General features: G+C 41.6%; 1 protein-coding gene across 1 annotated transcript; it reads left to right on the top strand.

Moving 5' to 3' along the window:
- Nucleotides 1-6,375: 6,375 nt before the first annotated feature.
- On the top strand, nt 6,376-23,812 carry LOC128878395 (protein naked cuticle homolog 2). The gene is made up of 5 exons (XM_054126552.1): nt 6,376-7,254; nt 16,361-16,566; nt 18,598-18,996; nt 19,534-19,835; nt 20,105-23,812. Exons 1-5 carry the CDS (start codon nt 7,176-7,178, stop codon nt 20,766-20,768), a joined length of 1,650 nt encoding a protein of 549 aa, XP_053982527.1. The 5' UTR covers nt 6,376-7,175; the 3' UTR covers nt 20,769-23,812.
- Nucleotides 23,813-24,126: the final 314 nt, after the last annotated feature.

Raw genomic sequence — 24,126 nt, 5'->3', positions numbered from 1 at the left:
ATGTTTCACGTTTAATTGCAATCGTGTGTACTTTCGTGTAAAACAAAAAAATCAAATACATTTCACACCATTTCCGTTTGTTAACACGTTTACTGTCAGACCGATACTCTTGAATATTTCTATTGTGATTAAGTTATCTTTCTAGACTTTCTTTCTTTCTTTTATAACTTCGTTGAAGTTTAAGAATTTAATTCAAATTTATTTTTCTTTGTTACTGAACATTCAAAATTAATTTTGTTTGTTCTTCAGTGAAAACCACTGTCATCCATACGTGGGTGACATGGCCATCAACGTGTTAAAACAGAAACAATTGTTAAGGCCACCTTTTGGAAAACCGTTTATATAGTAATGTTTGTTGAAAGACTGTTAAATGTTAAACCTTATAATATTAACATTTATCTTCCAGCAAAAAGATATTTTAGAAAAAGGAATGGAGCTCTCAAGGTAATTAGCTTGAGGCCCCGACGAGTATTAGGTTCGTCACTGGTCCCGCGCGTTCCTCGGTCTCACTGTTTTTCTCCCTTTCCCCCAATCGGGCCGCGGCGCACCATTCGTCCGTCCCAACGCTGTTGCTCAAGCTCTTTCCGCTTCTCTTCCTTCTTGCTCCGTATCACGCTACCTTACCGGCTGGCTCGCTTTATCCATTGTCTCTCTCGCGTGCTTTGGTTAGTCGCATTGTCGCGCTCCCGCACGCCAGACAGCACGCCGTTGTAGGAGAGTGGATGAACGCTTTGTCGGCGCCCGCGGCTGAGATCAAACGCGCCGACCGCTTCCTCCTTCCCCCCCGCCCCCGCTACGGCTCGCCACGGCCCGTAATCCAGTCGTGGCTCTCTCTTACACCCCCTCCCCTCCGCTCCTCTCCGTACCCGCTCACGGTTTCCCCTTCCGACGAATCCGTCCAGCCAAGGTACCCATAAACGCTCAGTCCCGGGCTCTTCTGGCCTGATGAGAGAAAAATCTCTGACGGGTAGCAACCACACACGTTCAGTTCGGGTTTGTCGGTCGCTGATCAACCATTCGCGGAAAAATAGAACGGGGAAATGCCGATAACGATAATTTTGCCCGAACGAGGATATCCCCTGTCCCGCCAGAGGTCGCGTTCAGTCACCCGTCAGGAATGTTCGATTCTGGAATCGATTCTTGATCGAAACGACTATGGTATCCAATCTGAACGTGATTCTTTACTTGGTTAATCGATAATCGATCCAGGGTTGATAGAAAAATGGAGGGAAACGGCGGCAACCTTTGTCTGACGAGCTTAGAGTTAGTACGCTTGAAAGGAACACGATGCAGCATCCAAAGGGATAAGCTAATTTCATGGGACGAAAGAACTCTTCGAGCGTCTCTTGATATGTATTCATAAATTTAAAGAGATGCCGTAATCTCGACCCGTTAAATCGACGAAACGACGTTAGGAAGCGTGGCGGCGTTCGAAAAGCGAATGGCGTCGAATGAAGGATGTAAGGACAGTAGGACAGTATCGGGTAAAACTCTTACTTTGACGAAATTTCGAATTTATTATTGGTTTTATAAAAATTACAATTTGATTCGGTTAGGTTGAGATATATCGCTTCATCTTTTACGTACCCTTAGGCAATTCAACTGATTCATAATTGAAGGTTACAAATATGGTTTACTATTACGGATTAATTCAATAATTCCGTGCGATCGTTAGAAAAGTAATCAGTGCCCTGTCTGGGTTCGTATGTTTCTTGAATTGTCTTCGGATCAGGCATCTGTTAGACGCGAAGCGAACGCAGAGAAACCGACGTCAGAATTGCCTACTTCTCGACGTTGCTTTCGCTGCTTGCTTGCTTACCGCTCTGCTGCCGTTGTTGCTTCTGCTGCTGGCGGCAAAACTGTATTATAGCCTTTCCTGTCGTATCCTGTCATACGACGTCCTCCTTCGTCGACCTCCGTACCTTGGTCGGTATCTTGTGATAAATACTCGCGCCGCTCTTTTTACGCGTTACTGCCTAATTAGCGTAATTATAAGATCCGGTCGTGGACCCTCTGTCATCTCTTATTTCTTGCTTTCTCCGCTTCGTCTCCTCTCTATCTCTCTCTCTCTTGCAATAGCTCATAGAACAGGGTACCACTGAACGCTTCCAAATGATATGCATTATTTTGGAGAGTAGAAATAGAATTATCGCGTTCTCTGTCAATGTAGGTACATTAGATCTTCAAGTGGAACCTAACCGCCTCGGATCTTTGCGACGTCGACGGGACCCAATGTACCAAAACAAAGAGGAAAAGTACATTTTCATTCGCGCGCGCTTCCCCTTGCATGTTCGGTGCTAATTGATCCGATGCTAATGGCCCTTGTTACTGTGGGTTTTGCGATAGTTTTATAGCGGCAGAAAATACAGCGCTGGCGTCAACGTTCGAATGTCAATTCGCTGTAGCGTTTACCGAAAATAGAAACATTCACTAATAATAGAAAGTATGTCAATACTACGGCGTTGTTTGCCGATGACTACTGCAGCGATAATTCTGTGACTACAGCTGATACGCAATACAAACATTTTGAATACGGTGTATCGTATCAAGATCGCTATCGCTGTTGATCTGACGTTTGATGGATAAAGTCACGCCAAAATTGAGACGTCATGACTCGGTAGCAGCGAAAAGTTAGGAAAAGTAATATTTACGTTGTCAATGGAGGATTAGCTCTACAGGACGACGATAGAATTCCACGCTCGAATGATCCGATCGTTTGCGAGTAGTAGGATGTTCGATATCCTCGAGATGTTCAACGCAGCTGTGCAAGTTGGACTTGGAAGGAAAAAATATTATTTTGATACCGGTACAAGATGGTAATTTTCTTAATGGTCCAAGTGTTCTTAACGCTAACGTAACATTACATAATAACAGAAACCGAACGAACGAACAGACGGCGTTGGGCGCTTTCGTGTGGGAGCAGTGGTGCATTATACTACAAGCAAAAAAGACATCTGCCTAGGAGCCCCCCCGGATGAAAGAGGATCCCCAAAATCAATGTTCCAAAATCTCATTCTGGTACGTATATATAACATACGAAGAATAAATTTATTTATTCGAGAACTTGGTATAATGTTCCGAATTAGACACTCCTCTGTAATTTATTTGTGTTGTCTCGATAAAATAGGATTGTATTTAAAATTTTCTTATTAATTTTTCTCTTTTTCATGTGCAGCATCCAACTTCGATTTTGTTATGTATCGAAGGAAGATATAATGCGTCACGCGTGGAGACTACGTAAAGGCCGCGTGTCGCGTCCGCCTGAGCAATCGGGGCACTCCGGACGATAGGAAGACTTTAACTGAAAACAGTTTATTATTAATAGATATGCCTCAGTTTCCCGAGCACGTTGTCGGCTTTATTTCGAGGTTAGTCTGTACCGAGTTTTTGAACCATACGTTTTATTCTCTTTGCTGCCGTGGCCCTCCCTCCCTTTGCTCTGCCACGGACCCGACCATTCCTTCCTCAGCCCCTGCTGAGCGGTTGTCGTTTTCCTTTTGCCTCCTCCCCTCTACTCTTCTCTTAAAAACGAGACTCGCCACCGACTTTCCGACAAAGGAATAAAGAAAAGAAACAACTAGCCACGCTACGCGGTTGAGGATGGCACGGCAAACCGTAGCACAGCACGGCATAGCGTGGCATGGTGGGTAGAGACTTTCCGCACAGGGAGAGCAAGGGGGTACTTGCCGAGCCAATGGCGTAGACATTTGGGGAGGACATCGCGTCGACCACGTTTCCTTCTTCTTGGACTTACTGTACTTTCGCGCTCTGCATACAGTAGTGCCTCGATTATCCATAGCAATCGAGAAGTGAAATCACTATGAATGCAAAAGTTTCACGGGTGAAGGAGCGAGGCAAAAATGCTACGAAAATGATTTGTTTAATAATTTTGTGAAATTGTTAACCCTTAATTATTTATTATCTTTTCTTTTAGCGAATATATTCCAATTTCTTCTGCGTTGTTACTATGCGGTAAGAAGTCGAGCAAGTTTTCCGCAAACATAATCTTTTACTATGCTTGAAGCGAACAATTATTTCTCTTCGTGGGAGGTAAATATGCCAGGGATGAAAAAGTAGAGTGAGAATATTAAAAATTTGACGTATCAAATAATTCTGCCAAGTGTTGTTTAAAAAATGTGGTTTCTTCGCTTAACAGGATACAGAAAGATTGCCGCTGCGTGTCATGTATACACGACAAAGTGCTTTTCGTTCAAGTTCATTCATCGCATTGTCAAAGGCGACGCCTATGTTTCTTCTGAAACACCGCTAGGAGATAATAGCGTGCGGGTACAGTCTCCAAAAAGAGTATTTCTCATTTATTCCACTATACCACCACACTTACGTGCTTCACCTTGAGTAACTGAAAAAAAAAACAAATAGTAGGACATTTCAGAAGTGCGAATTGTCACAACAAACAATTCCTCATAGTGATTAAAATTCAAATGTGTTTGAGTTTACTGTTTTGACGATTAGAAATATTTTCTCAGAACGAGTTGGATGTACATCAACTTTCCGAATTCTTTTTTTGCGATAAATATCCTTCTACACTGTTGTTTTTACGTTTGAATTTCACGGAAGACGGTTGACCAAGAAAAACTACGTGGAACATTCTAAATTATTGTTCGATGTTTTCAGCGTACCGCAACGGAGTAGCCGGTCGTGTATCATTCCGACGAATTACGGGATTCCAACAGATGATTTCGACGAAGCGACGATTCGGCCCTCCAGTCCTTTGAGAAGAAGCCTCCTGTTTTTCCGAATCCTTAAAAGTGACTTTCTCTGAAAGCCGAATGCGGGGCAACGTCCGCGCGATCGGTCCAAACATTCAGCTACAAGTTTGTTTGCGGCTGCGATAATCGAAATCCTTAGGATCCCGATTCCTTCTTACGCATGCCATTCGACATTGCAGCGCCGACATTTGTGTCGCCGTAGACCACGTTGAACCATCATCGGCTTTCCTTCAAAACCCCACCAGCCGTGCAAAGCTGTCCTTCTTCGGCGCTCTCATAGACCTTCGCTGGACAAAAAGGAAGGAGAGAAGAGTAGGAGAAAAGGAAAGTATACGCGTGGTGGTAAGGCAGAACAGGCACGATGGCAATGGCGAAGGAAGGAAAAAGATAGTTCGAGAAAGGGGAAGAGAACGTATAGAAAAAGAGGAAAGCGAGAGGCGCGTAACGCGAAGGAAGAAGAAACGAGGAGAATAGGATAGAAACGTCGAGAAGGAACGAGGCGAAAAACACGAGAGCGAGAGGTGGAATTACAGTGAACAGAGGGAGACAGGATGAAGGAGAGAGATAATCGGTCAAGTTAGAGGGAGAAAGAGTAGAAAGAGAAAAGGGTACGGATATCAAAGGTGAAAAGAGACAGGAGACGAAAAAGTGGTAAAGAGAGGGAGGTGAAAGAGAGACGGACGGAAAGAGCGTGAATCGGAGGTTTCGAGCCGCGCCTCCTACCTTCAGGGTCCATGTATCCAGAGATGTCAGATTGAGGACGCGAGTCACAGAGAATTTCCATCTCCGTGTAGACACACAATGCGAAAGCTGCCTGTACGTGAACTGAGCACTTCGGACAGCTTCGAAGAGTCGAGAAAGAAAGGAAACGCGAGTGTCTCCTTCTCGTTCTCGACACAGCTGAAGTACGAATTGTCGGTAAACGGAATACGATCTTAGCTAGCGGTCATTTACTTTTGTAGACGGAATATGTCAATGTTTAGCCGCCCGAGCGTTTCTGCTGTTCTGGACGATGTCATTCGGCGTGATACGTCGAAAAGTACTATGACGTAATCGTCTACGTTCATTAATTTTTTGTTTTCGTTGGGTATCCACTTACGAGTAGAGTGTGCGCGGCCCAGGGAGTTGAGTCCAACAACCGTCACACTAGAGCTAAGCAAACGTCCACTATTATGCGCTCGGTATCGCAGTTTTTTAAATAAGCGAGCATTTCTCATGCTCCTTTTGAACGTGATCTTTTCTCATGATTCTTTAATTCGTCGTTTTGAAACTCGAACGAAATATCTACCAAGCACCGATCGATTTGTCGCTTAACGTTTTTCTCTTTGACGCATTCATCGATACCATTAAATTTTTGTAATCGTTTCTCGATAGGTCGTCATTGTACATTTTTTACAAGATCGATTTTTTACAAGAATCGAGTGCCTCTATTTTCTTCTACAATAGTAAACACGGCCATCAACCAAGATCGTATTCCGTTTCCCGGCAAATCGGACCTCGGGCGCTTCAGCTGTATCGAGAGTGAGAAAGAGATGCTCGTATTCCTCTTCTCTCTCGACTTTCCGAAGCTGTCCGAAGCGTAGAGCTCACTTACACAGGATTCGTGTATAGTGTACGTATATACAGTGGGGGAAATCCTCTGGGAGTCGCGTCCTCGATCTGGCATCACAGCATGTATCCACGACTCGGCACTGTGACGACGCAGCGCCCTATGGAGGGGGAAAGGGAATTACGGGGAACGTGGTTTAGGCAAGAACGATCGTCCGTAGTCGTAGTCGGGCCACGAGTCGAGCGATGTCGTGTGATCGACCCTTCTCGTCGGCCGCGTTTCTTTTCTCTGCGCTGGTACCTGGATTAAATTCGACCGAGTGTTTGTTCCGGGGCCACAGCTGTGCGTGTTACTAAATTCGGTGACAGGGGACGAGCATGCGAGCCCGCACGTTTCGTCCCTTCCTCGAAACAACGATAAATGGAAGATAGAAAGTAAGCCGAACTGGGCGCAGACTGGTCGCTCCCAGGCAAACGCTGCTGCTGCTGCTGCTGCTGTGGAACACGTGTTATTCGTATATCCATACGTGTCGCCACACGCAGAGCTGCACCGTGTCATCGGATGTCGAACGAGTATCAACCAGGGGGGCATGACGTTCGCGGGAGTGTGTTTGTTTCTCAGTTTCTAGCAGTGGATACGGTGAACCGTGTGATAATAAACACGGAGAAAATAGTAACGACGTGCAATCGACGTGTACGAAGGATCGAGCCCTGTGAACCGTGCATCGTCGACGGAGACAAGAGCGGTGTCCCGATCGGTGTTTTCGGTTCTCGTGGCGACGCCAAAAGACCAGGAAGAATTTATACGTCGGCGAGTTTCAAAGCGTAAAAAGAAGATAAAAGGAGGAAAGTGGCGGTACAAGAAACCTGGAAAGAAAGTGTGCGCAGCGTTTGTGGATGCATGAGGGTCTCATGGCTACCGGATTGGTAAAGTGGTGGCGGACAAGGTTCCTCGCTGGCTACAGACCCTTTTCTGGTAAGCTTCTCTAACGTGTCTCTCTTTCTCTCCCACCTCGGATGCTCCCTTTCTCTCCGTTCCTCTTCCCCCCTCCCCCTTGTTTCTCGTCTCTTATATTTTTTTGTTATATGCACACACCGCATCGATGTTTGCGTCGAAATCACGGGTGTACGAGATAGATCGAGATATTCCGTATACGGATTGTCCGGACAATCCGGTTATAGGCGTGATATTTTGCTCGAGCCGAGATGCCCGCCGTGCGTGTTCCTGGGTGAAGCTCTCTGCTGCAGTATGACAGAAGTGGATCCCACGTGGTGTTACGTCACACTTGCATTTTTCTTACTGGCCGATCTATCAAGTTGCGTACGTGTCATGGTGTTTTTTTTTTTTTTTTTTTTTTATGTCACGATGCCCGTGCCACCGTCATTTTTTCCCTTTTACAAATTACGAGATACTTTTATCAAGTATATTTAGACACGAATTCCGTGCCCTTGTATTCGATCGTTTATAAATTTAGCTTAAGTAGAAATATTTAATCGATGTTTGTTTTAATTTTATCGCGTTATCGATGGGTGTTCTCGAATACTTCCAAAGCTACTTACTTGGGTGGGCCAAACATAGCGAGGGTACAGCGTCAACGTGCAGGGGAAGGGTAAAAATACAACGCACTTCTAGTTAGCCGTGGTCCAGAATTCCAAACATCTTAATCTATTTAGGGGTTCGGTGTTGTTACAACGTTTCAGATTTCGCGATACGATTCCCGTATTGTTAAGAGCTTCTTTCACGTGGAAGCGTTCAGACGGCAATTCTCGCGAGATACAGTATCGCGATACTGATTTTCGGTATCTGCGGTTGGTCGGCCGCCGGCAACTTTTTTATGTAGAAACCAAATGGATAAAGCTTCGATCACATCCATTATTTCAGAAAAGTTTTCACTAACTAAGAACGCGTGTTTCTCAAACGAGAAGGTGTGTTTAACTGAAAAACAAATGATCAACACCGAGCTACGAAATTAGTTGGATTACAGTATCGCCTAAGTATCTTGCTAGCAGATGCGTATCGCATACGCGTATCGTCGTGTGCGAGTGCTCTAACGCTTTACATTCATTCAATTCTTGTTGTACGTTGCATTTGTTTATATACCTCTCTTTGTAATTCTCCCATTAGGGATGCCAGTAGTCTGTCGGGGTCCACTGGTCTCCCTAAACTCTGTACCGTGGTTATAATCAAATGTAGCTGCAACCCCCCCCCTCCCCTCCCCCCGCCACCGAGGGCGTAAATTACAAGAGCAAACCTCCCAGAATAAATAAACGAAATTCGATTCGTCGCCGAAGTAAAAAAGACACCGGAGTAAATGTAAAGAACGTAACCGCGGTGACGTCACATTTTTCCTGCCGACATTCCACCGCAGGCAACAAAACTCGAGGAATTATTCAACGATTCCTGCTCGTTTAAGCGCGAATCCCGCTTGAAACGCGTCTGATCTCCGCTCTTACGCTCTTTATGGGTGCGCTTTCTCATTGCGCCGTCGGCCGGGGTAAATTTTCATACGGGGGAAAGCTGTTGCGTCGGCAAATGATAAAAGTTACGAGCGAGCAAACAGAAAGGGGTGATTTACAAAGAAGAAGCCGTTTGTCCTGCTCCCCCTTTGCTTTTCCTTCGAGAGGGGACGAAAGCGGTACGGTACACAGGACGGTATACACGCACACGCGCGCGCGATGCCCTCGTAAACTCACGTACCGGGGGTGGAGTTTAATTATCGAGACCTTGCGAGTTCGTTACGCACATTAGTCCGGTGGTTAGATAGAAGGCGTCCGTAGCCATTCTCTATTCCTTTTGGTTTGAAGTTGGCCTGGGACTATTCCTCGAATACTCGAACGCGCTTGTACCATTCAAAAATTCGATAAATATCAATTGCAATTAACCACACGATACTGGCACGTATGTGTACGTTCAGTTCCCGAGTTGTTTTATCAGGTTGTCCGGAAAGTTCATGCCTATTTTTAAGAAGAATTCAAAGGCGTATTTGAATTTTGATGTATATTTATTGAATTATATATGTACCATTTTGTTCCACAACCTTTCCACCTCTTAAAAAATGTACACATTTTATTTGTTTTCAACCATTCCGATTATATTCAGACCTGTATCGCCTACTAAAAATCGGCATGGACTTTCCAGACAGCCTAATATATACATATACAGGGTGTCCCAAAAATGTTGTAACACCTTGAAGGAGGTGGTTCGGGAGGTGATTTGAAACAACTTTTTCCTTAGCGAAAATGTTGTCCGAGACTTCGTTAGGGAGATATTAATAGAAAACCCCGACCAATCAGAGCGCGAGTATGCCGGTTGAGCGTAGGCTACGCGCTAGGCGGCCGCGCTCATTCGCTACCGCGGCCGCTCCAACCGTATACGCGCGCTCTGATTGGTCAGTGTTTGTCCGTTAATATCTCCTCAACGAAGCCTCGGACAACATTTTCGCTAAGGAAAAAGTTGTTTCAAATCGCCTCCCGAACCACCTCTTTCAAGGAGTTACAACATTTTTGGGACACCCTGTATTATCGGGTGGCAATAGTCATTAAAAGCGTATACAAATATTTGCAAATTAAAATTTCCAATGACACGATTCGACCTGGTTGTTAGTTGTTATTTAACGGCCTCACGTTTTTAACCACGTCCCAGAGTCCATTCCCATCATTAGGAATTTTTTTCGGTGGGAGAGACTCGTCAATTCGAACGGCTGGCAACTGTGGCTGGTTGAACATCAAAGCGGTGCCGCGCGTTCATCTGAGTCACAGCTGCTAATGTAAACTAAAAACTTTTATATTTTTCATTCTGTCTTCGTGGAGGTATTAAAAGAGAGGTATGTGAGCAAAGTAATGTAAATGGAGAATTACATGAATATAAAAAAAGAAGAAATGTAAGACTGGTAGAATAGGTATATTAGCTCACTTGGTCGATAGGTTTTTATATGTAGATTGGCGAGGATTACGATAAGTTCAAACACGTACTATTTCTAGTCACTAGACTGCGAATTTGATGGATTTATGGCGTACAGTAATGTGGAAAACATATAAAAAATATACCTAATGTATTAGGTTGTCCTAAAAGTTTCTTTGCATTCGTTTCGTTGCATTCAATTATTTTCTGTGGCAGCGTTTACATAAATAGATAATCTAATTTCTTAGACATCGGTGCTGTAACAGTAATGGAGCGAAATGAATCGTACACAATTTTCTAATGTAACATAAAACATAAAATATTGTGTATGTATTAATTGTTAATAAAACGAAAGAAACTTTTGGGACAACCTAATATGTTGAACATATTCTACAATTAATATAATTTTTCATGATATTATCCTAGTAGAGATGTAATGAAAAAAATATTACGAATTTGAATTGGCATTACTGTCGACATACCAATACGAGATATCCATCGACTCAGGCGGTCAGCAATCGTGCCGACAAGAGCTGGCTGGATGCCAAGAGCGTTTCTTTGTTGGTCGCCGCATTGAATTTCATCCTGGAATGAAAATTACGATTCGTATATTTGTTTAAGAATTATACTAGTCATTTTTGCAGAAATTGCCAGTGGGTTATGGTAGAAGCAATTTCATTAAACCGTCATTTGTATGTTTGTCGTTAATTTTTCTTTGATCATAATAACCGTGGGCTAGAAAGTATTTGCCGATTAAAATGGGCCTAAACGCCAGTCGCATTTAGAACGATTGTAATTAGTGTCTGTATATAATTAAAAGTACAGTCCGAGTACAGTCGTGTTTGGGTTTATTTTCACCAGGAAAATTTAACGAAACCTTCTGGTAATACTCTTGCGCGGATACACCGAGAGTCGTTGAATGTTTTTGGTTCGCGTTAATAACTAACTGCCCCCATCAAATAAGAGCGGCATCCCTTTGATGTTTTGACCACTCGCTCGCTTTCATTCATGCCTTCTTCGTCTGACTGCTCGCGTGTGACTGGGCGGGTGACAATAGAATTATATCCGAGCCTCTCTAATTGACGATTGTCAGATGCGGTTTCTGGTCATTACAGCAGGCATTACGATGATATTATACGAAAAAAAAGTACACGTCGAAATAGTAATACTCCCGGAAATGATACAATAGCGGTGCTCGGATGATAACACTCGAAAGAATGATATTCAGATAGCAATGTTTGTTCAACGATATTTGCATATTAAAATATTCCCAGCGTATGAAAAGCTACGAGACATTGGTAAAATAAAATTATTCGAAGAGTCTCAGCTCTATTATCAAGCAAAGAACCTCGCTTCTACGGCCCTCCTCTTCGCTTTCTCTCTTGGCTCTCTCACCTCTCTCCTCGCTTTCTCATTTTTCTCTATTCTCTCCTTACACCCTTCTCTTTATCCACACACATACACGGGCGCTCGCGCGTATCACACCTCTGCTCTCTCATTCTCTTCCTGTCTGCCCCTCCCCCTGCCTCTCTCCGTCTCCTTTTTATTCTCTCGGGTGCGCTCGGTGTCTTGGGTTTTTAACGCTCACCCCACGAAAGAGTTACGGGCGTAATTACCACACGGCAGGTATCATTATACACGGATATGCGTCCGTTTCTTTATGCAGATACGATTATCCGCCTTTTTCTCTTCTTTGTGGTTTTTTCCTCCTCCTCCTCCCCCCTTCATCTCTCCCCCCCCCCCCACCGTTTCCTTTGCCTTGAATAATTGAAATTAGCGGTCGGCTTCGTTTATTACGCGTTTCGTATCGCTAATTATCGTTTCTCCGCGGTCCCTTTGATGTCGATGTTTTTTAAGCGTATATTTTACTGGAATCACCCTGCACGGACTTAATGATGTATCGCGCGAATTAAGATAAAGGCCCGAGCGTTTCGAGGCCGAAAGCTCGTTCGAAGATCGCAGAGGGAAACACGGACGGAAGGGCGACTCGAAAAATATTCGAGCAGTCGAAACTCGACTCGGACGGAACTCGTTTCATCGAATCGAACGCAATCGGACGCCCGTTTAACTGAGAAACGTTTCGGGTAACTCGATTTCATACGAGCGAGCACGAGGAATTTTTACTCGTTCCAGGGAACGAGGGAAACTCGGGTTCGATACGAAGAATTTCAATAATGGAAGCGCGTCCTTCGAAGGGAACTTTTTTTAATCCTGAGAAATTATTCGTTTCGTCACTATCTCGTTCGAATTTTCATAAAATTACAGCTCTGGAACCGACAGACGTATAAAAATGGGCTCTCGGTACCTTACGTAGAAGGTAACGAGGTACCAACTAAAAGTTCTTTTGATTTAAAAATGAGAACATTTTTTTACAATTTTTTTTCTTTTTTTTGTTTACAGTTAAATTTATTACCGTATAGTAGCATAATCAGCGGCTGGTACGTGATTGGAAATTTAGCGTCTATCAATTTTGCTTTGCATCTATCGGTATGTATTCAGTAATCGTTGATTCTTGCACTGAATACCAATTGCTGACTCTTGAACGGAATGCAAATTTCTAAATCTAACTCCGCACCATCCCTCGACGCTACCACAAAACACTCTTAACGGGCCTATATCGAGATTTAACAGCGATCATCGTCTATTTCACTTTCAGCTTTCTGTTGCAACCCCTGTTCTACGTAGTTATCGTTCAACACCAAATTCCCGCGCAAATATCCACGGGTCTGAGGTACGGTTTGCTAGGTAAACATTGCAGATGATGTCTAAAAGGCCGCGACCGAACAAACAAGATCCCTTTTTCTTTCTTCATTCGCCCCTACCGCAATTAAACCTTTACGGACGCGTGTTTGGGATATTTCCTCGCGATATACTTCCAGGAAATTCTCTGCTCAAGTGTTTGTATTTGGTTGTCCGGAAAGTTCGTGGCAATTTCTAAGAAAAATTCAAAAACACGTTTGAATTTTCATATGTATTTATTGAATTACATAGGTGCCATTTTGTTGCACAACCTTTCCACCTTTTAAGGGATGTATGCATGTTATTTGTTTTCAATCACTTCGATATATTCAGATCCACCTACCACCTACCAAAAATCGACATGAACTTTCCGGGACAACCCAATAGCTAACGCTAAACTTATCACGACTGTTTTCAAACAATCGTATAGAGTTCTTATATCGATATAGAATACAATTGTTTCATGCATTCAATTCAATTTAGTCTTTAACACGTTGATCGCCACGTCACCCATATGTGGGTGACAGTGCTTTTCACTGAAGAACTAAAAAAATGAATTCTGAAAGTTAAGCTTCACAGAGAACGAATTTAAATGAAATTCGTGTATTTTGATGAAGTTACAAAAATAAATACCATGTCGGATGTTTGATTACGTAGTCTCTAATAGTCTGAATAATATTTAATCCTAGCAGAAATTTTCAAGAATATTTCTCTGGCAGTCAACGTGTTAATAGCGTTGAATTGTTCGCCCTGTATACGTACAGAGTGACCCATTTTAATCTATAAATGGATGTGTCACGGGAAGTACGTTGAACTGGCAAAATTCAATATATTGGGATCAAAGGAGGTAGAGGCCGCTTACCCATTGCGCTACGAGAGTTTCTTGTTAAAACGAGCGACATCAAAGCAGCATCGTGGTGTTCCTTCTGATAATTGTCTTATTTTTCTCTACGAGAATCTAAAAAATTTGAAAAAAATGTAAATAGAGAATCGTAATGAACATAATCATACAGACATAGATTCGCGAGATAAAACGAGGAAATAACACGATTCTTTATCTAATACCATCCAATCGTTATCGCCGATGAGTAATTTCTTCGTGGAGCGTGCAGCAATGTACATAAACACAACGTTATCTGAATGTCATTGCTTTCGATACGGAACCGAATTCGTTAGATGCAATCGATGTTATATCAACGATGCGAGTAATATTATTCCGTTATAATTTATTTGTGAAAAATTTAATTGACTCGAAGTCGAAAAAACCATAAGAGAAGAAACGAAATAAAAGACCACATTTAAAAGTGAATTCGGTGAAACTTTCTACCGATCGCGTATGTTTAACGTCGCGCTGGAATTAAACGAAAATTCGCGAAACGAGAGCCCTGTTCGAAAAACCCGTTAAAAATCCATTAAACCTTGGGAAATGTTTGCAAGCCGACGAATCGATGAAGGCAGACGCGCTGAAACCCCTAAATTACAGATAAAAGCGTACCGTTTCATAATTACCGACCGGATTCCCTGCATAAAAGCGCAATTATCTTTAATGCATTCGCTCTATAATTCGTCCCGAAATTATTCACACCGCGCAACCGAACGAATTAACGAGAGTGTACCGAAAAGGGACGGGGAGGAGGACACGTCCATTTCCAACGTTTATTTCAGAAGCATCGCGGCACTCACCGAACCCGTGTCACGTGTATTCTTTAATGCGTCTGCATTATGGCGCGTTTACCGTTACCTAGAGACGACGTATAAAAGCGCGATATGAAACATTGAAAAGGAGCCTTTACGCAACAACCGTGCATCAAAGAACATGAACCGGACGCGATAAAACGCACAAAACGTCTCTAATGTTAACCATCGATTGGCCTGCTGGAATACAGGGTGTCTCCGATGTAGCATTTCGTAAGAATCTCTACACAGAATTCGTTTCTAAACTATAGCGTATAGTTTTGTTCGTGCGAACTAGGTTACCGAAGTGTTTTATTTATTTCGGGTCGTTCGAACTTACATCCCCTTCAAAATAGTCCCGAAATACTTCTCGCTCACCGTGACTTAAGTACCGAGCGGCACTCAGAAACCAACTATAAATACAGTCTTTACCGGAGCGGATGTTACTTTGATACCTTTGAAACTACGACTTTTGTTTACGAGGGATGGTGTCGCTCAGCCACGGCCAACAGTTTCATTCTCTTTGATGAGAGAGATTCCAACTAGAAACAAAAATCGCCAACGACGAGAAACATACCGAATACAAAACGAGAATTGGAATTTGTAACTTTTAGAATGTTGCTTGAAAAGATTCTCTACCGACCTCAAAGTAATCGTACTCGTTTATAGATAACTTGCGCTGGGTACTGAATCGAGTCGATTTAAATAATATTCTCTACCGGAAGGTCTCGAAAGTTTCGGCCGGTCTTGAAATCAACGAACTCGTATGTTTATTTATGCAAAGTGTTCCAGGCTCGTTAAAAGTTTTCAAGACCCATCGAAACTTCGAGACCGGCCAGACTTTCGAGACCAATCAAAACTTCAAGATCGATCAAGACTTTCGAGACCTTCTGGCATCGAATAATGGGCGAAGTGAATTCAACCACTCGTTTCTAGACTACGGATTTTATGCCGAAGAATTTCGTCCAGAGTTTTGTTCGTTAATAACTGCCAGGGCCGGCATGACCTTTTGCGGGGCCTGAATTCACATTAAAATTCTAAACTTGAATTTTTCAACGAGAAATTATTTATTTACGAATGCTGTTACACGTTATATATTGTTTATAAGATGAATATTAAATAATACTACTTTGATGATTTTTGTCACTCCTTTAACACGTTGACTACCAAACGAATATTCTTGAAAATTCTTGCTAAGATCAAATATTATTTAAACTATCGGAGTCCAGGTAATGAAATATTTATCGTGGTATTTAGTTTTGTAATTACATCGAAATTCAAGAACTTCATTTAGATTCATCTCCTGTGAATGTCTAACTTTCAAAATTAATCTTTCTAGTTCTTGAGTGAAAAACACTGTCACCCATGTATGGGTGACATGGCGATCAACGTGTTAAACTGAATCATCGCTAATAAAAAAATGTCTCGCATCTGTTAATGATATCGTCATTCCGTAAAAAGTTAATCGAAATTTTCGTAAATCGGAGGGTCTCTCAAAACGCGCTGCACCTGCCTTGCGCCGGCCTTGATAAGTGCATTATTAAAAATGAAAATATAAACGATTAAATGCAACGTACAACACTTTGTACATGATTTCCATCTTGCTATACATTGTAAATGCGTAAAATCCACAGTGTGTGGCAATCGCTGCGGAGCGATATTTCCTTCGGGGCTAAAAATTGGCTGGCTGGTGCAGCCGTCGTAAACACGGAAGATGATATTTCATTCAGTTGGACTGCAGGCTAAAAAATTGTTGTTCTGTTTACAGTCGTTGGTAATACTGAAGGCAGCGACTCGGAGGAACTTCTTGCTAGCATCTCGGCGCCTTGTAGCGGTTCGCCATCGGAATCCAAGCCAATTTTGCTAGAAACGGAAGCGCCGCAGGTCGCGGTCGACGCTTCCACCAGCCCTACGCCGGCGACCGGAAATGACGAGCAGCCGACTGTTACTACCACGAAGCAACTCAGCTTCGAGGTGGGTATTATTAAATTGCGATGAAACAAAACAAATGCCCGATGCTGGATGGCGGAGAATACGCGAAGAGGCCAATGCTGTCCAACCGAGAAATGGGAATATATTGGGTTGTCCGGAAAGTTCATGTCGATTTTTGGTAGGTGGTACAGGTCTGAATATATCGAAGTGGTTGAAAACAAATAACATGCATGCATCCCTTAAAAGGTGGAAAGGTTGTGGAACAAAATGGCACCTATGTAATTCAATAAATATATATTAACATTCAAACGAATTTTTGAATGTTTCTTACAAAGTGGCACGAACTTTCTGGACAACCTAATATTAGTTTAGTACGGTATAGTACAGTTTTTCGCGCCAACTCGTCTATATTCGTTTGGCTAGGTCGGAAGCGAAAATCAGGCTAGATTTGTCACGCAAGGGACACTCTAATGCGGACGAGCCTTGAATTCTCGTTATGTCAGTGGATTCGTCTACACACGTAAATCGCTGTATATATATAACTATTATACTCGTTCGTAGAATACTTTGAACGCATAGAATTTAAGTTCATAGAAATATTTCAATGCAGCGTTGTCTACCTCCTGAATCCTGACTCACGAAATACGGTCGTAAACCGTGACCCTTGCGAGACGACCGTCGTGTTCAATTTTTAGAATCGCCCATCCGTTAGCACCAAACTTTCTTCGTCTTGAAAATACCGTTCTTATTTTACGGAAAACGTTCGTTTAACCCTTTGCGCTTCCTAGTACAATTCCAAGGAAACTATAGATATCATCCTGTATCAAATCAATTTGAAATCAATTAAGAAATCGATACGAATCATCTTTGGTAACGTGTAAAACACCAGTCGTTTTATTGTTTGAAATTATTCCCAGGTATTAATTGGACGATGGGGTTGTAGGGATTAAAGCGTACCACGATGGTTAATCTTCTCGAGCTTTACAACCCCAAGAGGATTTGCATGAAAATCCAGGCTGTTATCGCGTAGGGAAAGCTTTATGTAAATAATCACGCGAACAAAATTTTATGTTGATCGAGGCACTGATGGTTGCATTCATCATTTACAAGCGGGATTTGATATTTATTCGATATTTTAACGCGACGGCTGCCAAGTTAAAACTCGTGAAAATCATTAGAAAGTTAAAATTATGTCTCGAGACTATCGAAGATTGGATAAGGTAACATTATCGTAACATAGAATTTTTTAACGACGCCAAATTCACGAATCCTATCCAGATTTATTTTCATTATTGCCTCGCATTTGGAATTAATTTTTTTGATTCCTTAACGAAAAGTCCTGTCAGCCATTTCTGGGTGGCGTGGCGACCAACGTGTTAAATAGCGATCCAAGTCGAAATTTGGAATGAATCGACCGAATGGTGAATTCCGGATAATTAAAACCAGCAATCATGTTTCGGAAACATTGCAATTGAGAAATATTATTTGTTCGGGCTCAAGCTACGCTTCTTCAGCCGTTATAGAAGGACTGTCCATCACGAGCTTCGGAACTTGGGGAGCTTTCATCGCTCTGTTCCGTTCTATTATTGTTAGTATAGGAACGGTGGCTGATGTCACGTCATATACGCGTACTTGATAGTACAAACATAATACGGCGAGTAGATGGGATCGGAGGGGCTCTAGTCCCCGAGAGTACCACGTAAATTGATTGCTTTTGAAGCTTGATTCTTGTTCGTGGCCAAAAATAATATAATCGTTCTAATTGGAATAGAGAAGCAACGATGTTCAGAGAGAGAGAGAGATATGTAGCTATGTAGCTGCATAGAGATATAGCGTTAAAAATAAATTAACGTTTACATGGTTACGTACTTAATGAATATCTCATAAATAGGAACAGCGAGAGAGGAGAGACACAGAGAAAGATTACGAGAGCGTTCGGAAGGTGTGCCATTGCGAGTCGATGTGCGTGTGATCATTGCGATTGACTATAATTTGAGTTTAAGAGGGCAATTAAAGTGTATTTTATTTATAAAAAACCTTACAGATCGTTTAACCTAGTTTATCGTTGTTCAGGAATTCGAATGCGATGTATCGGTGGCGGAGGGCGACAGAAGGAGGCAAGAATTTTCGTTCACCCTGTACGACTTCGACGGCCACGGGAAGATAACAAAGGACGACATAGCTGGCCTGGTCACGACCATTTACGATACCCTGGGCGCTTCCATCCAGGTACCTCCGTGCGGCAGCAAGACGATTAAGGTGAAATTGACGGTGTCGCCAGATCAGAGGGGCACCCAGACGCGAGCCGGCTGTCCCAACGCTTCGTCGCAGCCTGCTGCGACTAGCTTTTCCGGAAATTCGTCCTGCTGCCATTTGAAGCACGCGTCCTGTAACAATGCCGCGACCCACACCGCCGCACACGGTTTACGCAGAGTTCCTAGAAGGCGGAGAGTGCCACGACACCGTTGCCAGGTAAGATTGATGTTCCTCTCGGCCCAAGTTTCGAGTTTCGTTTTTCTCTTTTTTTTTTTTAGAGGGGTCCCTCTCACCGTCGCTCCCTCTCCCGCCTCGACAATTCTAGAAGCTAAAATTGGATTTATCGATTTTCTGCTTCGATGATTTATCGTTTTTTTTTTTTTTCGGACGAAAGAAATTTTATTCGGTTTTAATTAATACGGGTTCTCGCCGTAGAGGGTTTTATTGCAACGTTTAACTGATACGTCGACGTCCGTTTGGCCGCACCATGAGCAAAAAAAAAAAAAAAAGATCGGGAATCGTTCGTTCGGTGAGACTTCTGGTGGTACGGTAGAATTTGAAACGGTGAAATATTTAGTAAAAAGAAATATTTGTGTAGCGGTTATTATCGTAAATTAAATTAGTTCCTAGAATTGTCGTTGTGCTTGGACAAAAAATTATGTAATAACGAATAGAAGATATTTTGTCGATCTCTAGCGATTTCACGATTTAACCGTGCCGAATGATAAAATGTCCGTCGTTTCAATTGTGTAGACCGAACAAAAGGAAGTGGATACTCACAGCGAGGATGACGGTGAAATCGCGCGAACGAATCGAATAAAGCAGGAGGAATTACGCAGAAGGGTGGGGCCCTTACCTCATTTACCATCGCCCTATTCCAATAGCTCCGAGGGTGATATTAGCGATGACAGCGATGTTTCCCCCGCAGTTTCCCCCTTGACGCCTCTCCTCACGACTAATCAGCGAAAACGCAGCGGCGCCTTACAAAGGCAACAGCTCTTGGAAATTATTCAGGCGAACATGGAAAAGAATAATCTCAGTTTTCATACGTCAAGGTACGCTGTTCGCGTTTAAAATTGTGTGAAAAATCGCTTTGTTCTTCTTTCTCTGTACCGCTTCTTTTCACAAAGAAAGAACAAATATTCGACGAGTTTAACAATTGATACGATAACGATATAAACGTACGAGAATTGTTGTTTTATTTTATTCTTCCGTTCCGTTAATATTTAATTCATTTAGATAATTAACGTGTTTCTCGATACTATTTATAGAAAATATAGATATAAAAATAAATAAAAATCTATGTATACGTTTGTCCATCCAGGAAACGGCATCAGAACGAACAATCGCGCATTCCACCTCAAACACCCCACGTCGAGTCATCGACCCACCACAACGCTCAAGACTGTCGTTCTCCGACGGAAGCTCGACCCGCAACGGAACCTCGACCCGCAACGATGGCGTACGTGAAGCCAACGCGGGAAAAGCTTCAAGGTTTCACGTCCTTCTCCAAGGTACCTGCGAAATCAAGGGCGAATCTACGAAAAACACGGCCGCAGTACGGGCTTCAGAGGAACAATACCACGGCGCAACCACCGCGAGCTTACGTTCAGCCGCAGGTCCTACCGCGTACCGTGATCAGTCCGAACGTCTATACGGACCAACAGACCACGGCCAACGCGAACCGGAACGTTGGCAACCTACTGCCAAATCCGCAGCATCCAGCCAATCCGGCTCCGACGAGCAATCACAATACTCCGCGTAACGAAACGCAATTCAGTCAATCGCAGCAATGCGGTAAATCGAGTAAAAAGCATCAGCTGAAACACGCGACCAGAGAACAGGACCAGGCCAGAGCCATGGTCCAAGTGGTTCGCTGGCTGGAACGAGAGTTCTCGCAGAACGCTGCTGCGAACTCCGGTCGAAAACACGTTCACGAACATATTCATCATCACTATCATCATTATCACACCGAGGCTCTTGTTTGATCCGTTTGTCTTCGCGCGAGGAGATCGAGATATCTTAGGGACCCCCTTGACCCTAGACTGATAGGACGAACTCGAAACGACCTACGCCATTTTCTCGAAACGTTTCATTCGGGCATGTTGAACTCGTCTTATTTTACCATGTCGCGGGTTGCAGACGTACGGTTTACGGTAAGTCTTCGATTTACGTGAGTAGTTTTTTTCTCTAGAGCTTCCTGTAAGTCGAATTGTATATGTACGATGTCTTACAAGCGAAAAGAATGATCAGTCCTTAATCTAAGACTGACTTTTTCTTTTTCTTTCTGTAACACATTTGGTATACAGTCTTCGTTAGAAAAATGGGAAAACGCGAATTCTAAACATTCAAATAGTCCAGCAACAAAAAAAAATAACGAATATTTTCGAATTCCTTTTGAAATAGTGTTTTTCGACGAATCGTAAACAACTTCTTATTTTCTTATTTCTTCTGATAAGAACGATAAGATACGATAAGAAGTTCTGACGACTGCCTTTTTTTTTTTTACTCTTTCTATAAAAGATATTTTCGAACTCAGTTTGTATATAGTCGCTCGTCGATGGACCAAAGTGAACTCGTTTGGTTTTTAGAAATGGTAATAGGAGCAGACGTGAACCATTTTGGAACGTCATCAACGACCTAAGCAAGTAGGTTATCGAGAAGTTTTATTCTTGAGGTATGTAATCGTGTTCATCTTATCATGTAGGAATCGTTAATTATTTAATATATGGTATAGGCTGATCCATTTTTTTTTTTTTACGGATCTCCAAAGTAAATGAAAGTGCGACCGATTATTTTCATCTTTTCGTAATAGTATTATGAAAAAAATCTAAGACGATACCAATGATCTATAATGCAGTGCACACTACCAATTCAAAATTTTCGATTTATTATCGTAACTATATTTTGTTCTCCATTCATGCACATGCTATGGCGTTGCAATTTTCAAAAACTTTTTTTTTTTTATTATTTTATTAAATTACAGTCATGTACAAGAAGCGACAATTCGCTGTGGACGTTTAGCTATGTGTTTTAGTACAAAATATGGGGATCCATTTTTTTTCTTTTTCGCAAACAATCTTTTTCGTTTCGACTCGATCGATATACACGCAACGTTTACTATACAATTTATTCGATCTATTTATAAGAAACGCTGACATTTTATACAAAACAGTATTAGCGCGTAACAGTAATGTAATCGCTATACAGTTGCCTATGATATCGACATCCGAATAAAATTTCTGAGGAGTTATGTATACGTATGTAAAATACACATTCACGAAAGCTAGAGATATTTTAGACTCGTGACGTTCAACGATACAGGAGCGAAGAAACCGTTATACTTACGTAAGTGATAAAGTGCTTTTCTAACTTGAGCTTCCTTGCTGAAAGTTTGGATAAATTTAAGCAGAGGTGCCTGCTAACTTTGTTCATAGACGCTATCCGTTCTAAAATACTTCCATGAATTTCCTTTGCGTACTTCTTTCGGACCATAACTCTGCACACGTGTGTATTATTTATTACACAGAACCGCGGTACAAGCAAAACATAGGTAAACATTTTAATCGAGATATGGAAGGCATTGGGTAATTCCAAAAGTCTCGAAGCGACATTTACCGAAGATTTTCGTTTACTGGGCCACGCCCTAGTTTAAAGAAACTTGATCGACCTTACTTTTCAGTGGCCTTGAGAGTATCCAGTTGACTTGGCCGCAACTATAGACACGCTCAACGAGTCGAATTTGCGTATCTTATATTCCAAATCTTAATGTACCTTTTTACGATAACTTTAAACGAAGAATATTGATTATATATATATATATATTTTTTTTTCGTATAAACGATTCATACCACCGGTAGAATTTTGTAATTACCCAATATCTTCTCTGTTTGAATATTCACCGCTACAATTTTTACAAGTACCGGTGATGAAAATCTCTTGTAAAAATTGCAGCACAAATCGATGGTGCTCTCTCATATTCCAACGAATACAATAGTTTATTCCGTAATGACGTTAATAATTCTTTCGTTGTATTTATACGATGTTTCTGGACAATACAAGAAAGTATTAAAGTAATGTAATTATAAGGACGCAATCGTGAAATTTACATTTGATCTGAACTTTATGATATTATTTGTTAACCTTTATATTTTTGTCTTAATTTTATCGTGAAACTGTAAGATCGAAATGAAACAAATGATCGTGAAATGAAATTGTTGTTGCTTTTATTGTACCGTATAGTTTACAGTGTAAGAGGAGACGAACTTATTTTTCATCATAAAGTTTGGAACAAATTTGATTCCTCCCTTATATATTATAGCACCGACAAAGGTTGATGGAGGAAGTATTATGTATACGTACCTTTCGGGACTTAACTTTGAACATGAATTTTACGAGAAAGAAAGAAAGAAAGAAAGGATGGACTTGTTAAGAGTGCCTTGTCATATCTCCGTTACTATGCAAGTATTTAAATATCGAATCTTGTTTACGAGACATTTCCTTCAATTCCAATGAATTATTCGATATTAATGTAGTCACGATCATTTTTCTTTAACGGTATGTTAGTGATATACGTATCCTTTATGTTATTCGGAAATGCATGATGTTTAGGTCGAAATAATATGAAAATGTTATGGATATTTTTGTATCGAGGACTCGACGAGGAGAGTATAATTATAATATTTATTAATTACAATAGATATTACTAACAATGCGATTAGAGACGACGACAGTTGCTACTTGTACATTTAGTCTTGGATGGCGATGCCATCCAAAGACATGTAATTTTATATTGATCTTTGTAATCATTGTAGATATTTTGTGTAATGTATTTTTTATTGATATTTATTAAAACACATTTTGATACTACATTATTGGAATTCGCTTTGAATTCCTTTTCTACAGAGTGTTTCATAAAACAGACCAATAAAAAGTCTTGAAATTATTTCCGCTTTTGTATACCCATTTTTTCCTCCCTTCTCGTCGCTTGCGGTAGTCAATGTACTAGTTATCTTTGCGTTGATTGCGTTTTTATTTAAAGTGTTAAAAGAAAGTTTACATCCTTATTACACTACTGTGTGATGCACTATTTTTAACATTTCTTACAACTTATATGATTTTATTTATGATTTTATTCTAATATTATACATACTCGGTTGATATCATTTGCAAGCCGAGCCTGCCTTTATCGAAACTCAGTTAGACTTTTCATATATTCTTTGTATTTTGTAACATTTGTGTAAACCTATTCAAAAGCGAAACATCATATAAATTATTATATATCTCTTCATATCATACGTTTCCTTTTACTATTATAACATACGTATAACTTTGGAGTAGTTATGT

The sequence above is a fragment of the Hylaeus volcanicus genome, chromosome 6 (assembly GCF_026283585.1).
Source record: "Hylaeus volcanicus isolate JK05 chromosome 6, UHH_iyHylVolc1.0_haploid, whole genome shotgun sequence".
Classification (NCBI taxonomy): Eukaryota; Metazoa; Arthropoda; class Insecta; order Hymenoptera; family Colletidae; genus Hylaeus; species Hylaeus volcanicus.
The sequence above is the reverse complement of the archived record's forward strand: the minus strand, read 5'-3'. Positions and strand labels throughout refer to the sequence as shown.

Bases quoted from the DNA above. Each gene is read 5' to 3' on its own strand.
- LOC128878395 (XM_054126552.1), top strand. From the start codon at position 7,176: ATGCATGAGGGTCTCATGGCTACCGGATTGGTAAAGTGGTGGCGGACA. The intron at 16,567-18,597 runs GTGGGTATTATT...ATCGTTGTTCAG, and splicing joins CGAAGCAACTCAGCTTCGAG to GAATTCGAATGCGATGTATC. The intron at 19,836-20,104 runs GTACGCTGTTCG...TTGTCCATCCAG, and splicing joins CTCAGTTTTCATACGTCAAG to GAAACGGCATCAGAACGAAC.